General features: G+C 28.0%; 1 protein-coding gene across 1 annotated transcript; it reads right to left on the reverse strand.

Moving 5' to 3' along the window:
• Positions 1-768: 768 nt before the first annotated feature.
• On the reverse strand, positions 769-3,771 carry LOC133819336 (CASP-like protein 1E2). The gene is made up of 2 exons (XM_062252548.1): positions 3,338-3,771; positions 769-1,298 (listed from the first exon to the last, which is right to left on the reverse strand). The coding sequence occupies exons 1-2, from the start codon at positions 3,577-3,579 to the stop codon at positions 962-964; spliced, it is 579 nt and encodes a 192-aa protein (XP_062108532.1). The 5' UTR covers positions 3,580-3,771; the 3' UTR covers positions 769-961.
• Positions 3,772-6,758: the final 2,987 nt, after the last annotated feature.

The following is a 6,758-nucleotide window of genomic DNA, read 5'->3' on the forward strand; positions in this document are numbered from 1 at the left end:
AGCTCTTAACGTTTGATGTCATTTATTGTCACGTGTCATCTTCAAATGTCACGTCACCAAGTCCAAAATTGGGTTAAACAAAAGGTAATGCCATTTTTTCATTTTCAAAATTTAAAATAATATAAATTTTATTACTGCTATAGTAGTACCTTTATTTTATCTATGTTAAACTATAATTGTAGCACATGGCTTCCACCACTATTATTTCTATAAGAAAAATTGCTCGGTAGTAATTGTTTTTAATTACTATCTATATGTATTTTTAGTATTTTCAGTACATTAAAAAACTACAACTGCATTTTTTTACATACCTCTAAGAAATTCCTGATAATTCAGGATACCGAAATCATGATTTAAATAACTTAATGCATACATGTTTGTTTTGATATTTATACGTGTGTGCAACATGCTGATTGAATCCTTATTTCCAAATCTTAAATTATCTAGAATTTCCTCAAAATTTGTTGGAAGTCTCCTGCAACTATATTATATATCGTCGTGTAAAAAAAATTAAGTTAAAACTTATTCATATACCGAAATATCAAAAGTACATATGGTAGTGATTAAAATCAATCCTACTATAGTGGTAATCTTTATATAATTACCTTATTTATAAGGTCAAAGATCTGTTTTTCCTAATTTGCTTTATTAATACCATAAGGAAAGGAATAATAACGTGACTCGAGTGGTGTTAGAAATTTTATCAAGCCGGATAAGACTGCTATAAATATAATTAAATAGATCTAAATAAAGATAGACAATTTAGTCTTGTCCCCACAAAAAGCAATTAATTATTTAAAGTTTGATACAAATTCTATAATCACAACATTAATTCGTAACCACAACATTTGAATATTTTACAAGCACAAATTTAAAAAAAAAAGTGACATTAACAAAAATCTAATTTAATGAGCCACAATTATTGTTTAAGAGGCCGAAGGATTAATAAATTGGATAAATATTATTTTTTGTGAAGGCGCTTGAGGGCAAAGACAACAACCAATAGAAATGCAAGGGCTCCAAGGGCAGACACCACAAAAGCAGCAGCTGCTTGGTGACAAAACTTGCCAAACACATTGCAAACCTTATTCCATTTCACATGTGAATTTCCTTGGAAACCCATCAGCCCGATGCTCACTGCCGCACCGTTGCTAGAGAAGAGCAGTGCTACCATCACTATGTCAGCCACCTCAATTGCAAACCCAATACAACTCTTCTTTCCACCGCGATTCCCCATTGAAAGAATTAGAGAAATTACTGCATACGCACATGCAATGGCATGCGCCACCACGAAGTACCTAACCATCACCAATAAACATACCCTCGTTAGTAATCTTTAATCTATCACTGTTTCAATAAATGGACAGAGTTAGTCCAAACAAAATAAATTAAATATTTGTTTATATATAAACACATCCATATTTGTTTTCAACTATTGTTATTTAATTACAATATTTTAAAGTTTATAAACATAACAATTTTTATTTTATTTTTAAAGCTTGAGTTGTGCTTAAAAAATAAAACAAGGCATGAGGCTAAATATGTTAAGAAATACATATAGTTTGCTTTCGTTAAGAAATTAATAATTTTTTGTTTTTCTTTCTTTTGTCGAGTAGTGTAATCAAGTCTCCTAAAAAAAGGTGTAATTAAGAGGAAGGTGTGGGAATTATAGACCCCGCATACTCATATTGTTTGGTTGGGTAGAACAGCTAATTTGATGTGGCATGTGACTGTGGATTACTGACTTTTTATAAACTCAATTTCGAGGCAATTAATGAGACTTAACAAAAAACATGATAAAGGTAACACAAAGTTTCTTTTTTTTTTAAAAAAAAAAAAAAAGTAACGCATAATTATGGTATCCCAAAATCATAAATAACATAAATGTAACTTTGAATTGGACGATGACTATTAAAAAAAATAATAAATAATATTCCTATCCATTAACTATCGTTACACTGCCTACCTCATAAAAATATTAATTAGAGAAAAATATATATATATATACACACACACTACTATAATACTTTTTTTTTACAATAATAAATTATTTTTTTATTTTTGACAACTCATTATTTATAATTTTAAATTTATTTATATAATAATGTACATTGTAACTATTTAGAACATTTTACAAATTTTTAAAAAATTCTAAATAAATTATGGTGTCAAAAATAAAATTCAAACAATTTATTACACAAGTGCTTATTTTTTTGTATAAGCGTGTAAAAATTAATTATTTGAATTTTTTTTTCGACACTGTAAATTATTTAGAATTTCTTAAAAATTTATAAAATATCTTAAATAATTACGGCGTACACTATCATATACAAAAATTATTGAAGCGTAGAAAATACAAACTCACTACCCCAATTTTGTAAATAAAAAAATAGATGCAGTGCTACCTATATATATATATATATATATCCATATATACTATTAATAATAATACTAGAACTAGCATTGTTTTTGCAAATTAGCTGTTCTTTTTTAGTAACTTAAAAAATTAACTAACAAATCAAAATTATCTTCATAACTACGCTGCTTAACTAAATATCAATTTAGTTTTTTTTTTTAACAAATCTATTTAGTATTTTTAAAAACCCTGTTTTATAATTAGAATGTAAAAAATGATGAAAAAAATATATATAATTAGTTATTTTTTAAAGTAAATTATTTTTATATTATTCAATGGATATTTTCATTATATCTCAATAAAATACTCTTATGTGTACATAGAATGGTGCGTTCTTCTGACCCCTTTGTGATATGTGAAGTAACTTTTTTGTATTATATTAAACACATTCGCATAAAAAATAAAAATAAAAGCTAAGGAATATACTAAAAAAATTGTAAAAGCAAATACTAAAAAACAAAAGAAAAGAAGGATACTATAGTTGAACATTGAAAAAACAGTACTCTTCCCAAGACAAAATATGCTAGATGTTATGTATTGACTCAATTTTCCCTCTCATCTATAATATTTTGTCATATAATTGACCCAACCCAAACTATGAGTAGATCGGTTTTATATTTTAAAATTTTAATTAATTAGTTGTTTTTGAATAAATAAAATAAAAATAAAGAGAAAAAAATTATATATTTCTTTTAAAAAAAGTGATTGTATCACCTCTAAGATTGAATAGAAGTAAGCTTATTCTCTAACTAAGAACATACATGTTCAGCTAAAATATGAGTCATTTTGTTATATGTGGTTGTTTTTTACAATAATTTTTTTGGTTTAAAAAAACAAAACAAATATTTTAATAGTATCACATGTTAAATATTTTTAAATTATTATTTATAAAAAAATGGGAAAAGGAGGAGAAGAACTTACTTGAAAGCAGACAAGTAATACCACTTGGCCGGAACAGGAACATTGATGGGTGGGAGAGAATCCAGAAGCTTCATAGCAACCACTTTGGTTTGCTTGTCAACTCCAAGAATGACAGCAGCCGATAAGCAAAACACAAACGCCAAAACCCTAAGCAGACCCTCACAACCACCGGCTCCTCTCTTGTTAGCCACCTTCACTTCTTTCTCCACCCCCTCCACGCCCCCATAACTTTTGCTCTCCATTATAATATTTTCCCGAGAAACAAACAGATTATTATTTTCTCTCTTCTCTTGACACCTTAAGAAACTGGCCTGAGATATATAGAGAATATTGAAAGATATGAGAAGAGAGAAATTATGTTACAAACTCTATCTCTTCGGAGTTAGCAGTTTGGAAGATTTATATTAATAGACATAACGCACATGTACTGGGTTCATATATTTTTTTTAGACCTTTTATTTGGTCTTATTATTTTTTTGTCCTGTTATTTTTTAAATTTAGTATGGTGTAAAATAGTTCAAATACATTCTTAAATCTGTGAGGTATAAAAATTTTGATAAATTATTTATAATTTTTTAAAAATTTGAATATAATCTTATTTTGACGAATATAAAAGTTTTGATAAATTATTTATAATTTTTAAAAAAATTTGATCATTTTACAAAATATATGGTTGAAAATATAATTTGTCAAAATTACGTATACAAATATGATAATAGCACATAATATAGGTTGAAAAGATATAAACTTGTATATTTATATATATTGTGTTAATGTGAAAGGTCGCTATATGCATTAGTTAGGCTAGGGATAGGGAGAGATTTTTTTTTTTTTGAATTATTTGAGAGAAAATAAATGAAGGCTTGAAATATTGGGTAAGTGAAAGGGGTCCGTCTTTCTCCAGAGACGTTGCGGTGAAGTAATGGTCGGCCATGATCATCAAGTATTATTAATAAAAACCTTTAAATTTGGCCATTCTCAATTAATTGGTCACTATTAATAGAAATATATATATATATATTTATATACCTAGTGAGGAAGAGGCACAAATACTTTTATTTGGGGTTCTTTGTTATTAATTAAATATCTTTTGTTGGAGAATTACTTTCAATTTTATGAAAATAATTATTGAAAATATGATTTTTGAATAATTATTTATGTTTTTTTTATAAAATATTATATACAAAACGTTTGGAAAGTACATTTGCTTAGTTTTATTTATAAAATTTATTAATTATTTTTATTAAATGTATATGATTATCATATGAATTTCAAATAAATAAATAATATTTATAAAAGAATGACATAAATATATTAAAAAAAAAATTAAACCAAAACATTATTTATGCTTTTTAAAAATTTATATATATAATATGATAATTTTTTAGATCACAAACTATCATATTTAAGGTACAAAATATTAATGATATTATTCAAATTACACCTTAATAATTGGAGAGCAACCTTGTTTATTTTTTATAGAAGATAAATGTTTAAAAAAAAATAACATGTTTTTTTTTAAATATAAATGATAATTTTTTTAATAAAAAATTAAGATTATGTATTATATATTATTGTTATAATGATATTTTATAATATTTAAATTTATATTAATATAAGTATTTAATATCTAGTTTTCTATTAAATATTATTATTATTATTATTAGTATTATAATAATAATAATAATAATAATGCTACACCCAAATTTCGACACAGTCATAAATGAGCCTCGAAATGTAGATTCGTAAAGCAGAAGCTCGAAAATGACAAGCAGTGACTGGACACTTGTATAAATTTTCATGATTCCTGACTTGATCTTGTTGGTGATCGAGCACAAGTTTAGGAGGCTCGAGCTTAAGCCTCAAGCTCGAAAGAACGAATCTTCTCTGATGCATATGGTTGTTATTCGAGCCTTAGTTGCAAGCTCGAAGATGTTGGTCTCCAAAGATTGAGCTTGATGGAATCATTGGCTAATGAGGAGGCTAACTAGAATAACGAGCTCGAAGTGTTAGTCGATCTCGAAAGCACGTAAACCTTGCGTTCGAGGTCAGCAATGCGTTTTGCACACAACAACTGTTAGGAGATCCCTATTCCTTAGATATATGTTTTTATCTGATATTAAATCCCAATTGTCATGGGATATTATGTAATTAATGCATTTATTTGTATTTATTTTAAATTTGAATGATTGATTGTAAATTCTCGAAATAAGGAGAAGATATTCTGTCAACCAGGTCTATAAATAGCTTGGGGAATTTCATTTGTAGACATGCACAATATTGTATTGAAAATACTTTGTTGAATTGCTTTGAAAAAGCTTTGAGAGAGTATCACGAATCAATAATATTGACTCGTGGACTAGGCAGATTTTAACTACTGAACCACGTAAAAATCCTACTGTTCTTTCCTTATTTCGTAAATCTTTGTTTAGTGTTATTCAGATTTAAGTTGACGAAAAACGGTGTCAACAAATAATATTTTATAATATTTGAATTCATATTGTTTCACCCAAATTTCGAGAATGAATAAATAGCCTCGAAATGTAGGCTTGAAAAAAATAAGCTCGAAAATAACAAGTGTTGGCAGTACACATGTATAAATTGACATGATTCTAGATCCGCTATCAGTTATCAATACCTGAGCATGAGTTGTATTGTTCGAACCTTAGTTGCAGGCTCGAAGGTATTAGTCTCCGAAGGATGATTCGATGAAACCACTAGGTGAGGAGGAGGCTGACTGGAATAACAAGCTCGAAGTCTAGATCAGTCTCCAAAGCGCGTCAACCTTACGATCGAGCTCAGGAACGCGTTTTCCTCGCAACAGCTGTTAGGAAATCTCTATTACATAGGGATTTGTTGCTATCAGATATTAAATCCCACTTATCATGGGATATTATGTAATTAATGTGTTTATTTGCATTTATTTCATAATTTGAATGATTGATTATAACTTCTCAAAAGAATGGGAAGATATTGTGTCAATCAGACCTATAAATAGCTTAGGGAATTTCATTTGTACTCAGGCACAAAATTGTACTAAGAATATTCTGCCAAATTGATTTCTAAAAAAGCTTTGAGAGAGTATCAAGATCAATAATACTGACTCGTAGACTAGGCAGATTTTAACTGCTGAACCACATAAAAAGTTTTGGAGTTTTTCTATTTTTTATGAAATATTGTTTAGTGCTCTTCATAATTAAGTTGACGAAAAACGGCGTCAACAGTTTAGTGCTTTCGTTGAGAGCATTAAACAAATCTTTGTATTGTTTGATCAAAAACCTTTTGTATAACATCAATGGCCGCCACAAACAATCCACGAACTAGTGGACAACCATTCCCACAAATCCCTGAATAACGAACTCCTCAGTCTAAGAACCATTCACAAAGGCTTGGGAAGCAACCTATGACAGATCAGGGCCCG

This window comes from Humulus lupulus, chromosome 2 (assembly GCF_963169125.1).
Source record: "Humulus lupulus chromosome 2, drHumLupu1.1, whole genome shotgun sequence".
In the NCBI taxonomy this organism is placed as follows: domain Eukaryota; kingdom Viridiplantae; phylum Streptophyta; class Magnoliopsida; order Rosales; family Cannabaceae; genus Humulus; species Humulus lupulus.

Coding starts and splice junctions, on each gene's coding strand:
- LOC133819336 (XM_062252548.1), bottom strand. CDS start 3,579: ATGGAGAGCAAAAGTTATGGGGGCGTGGAGGGGGTGGAGAAAGAAGTG. Junction 1,299..3,337: donor TATTACTTGTCTGCTTTCAA/GTAAGTTCTTCT, acceptor GGTGATGGTTAG/GTACTTCGTGGTGGCGCATG.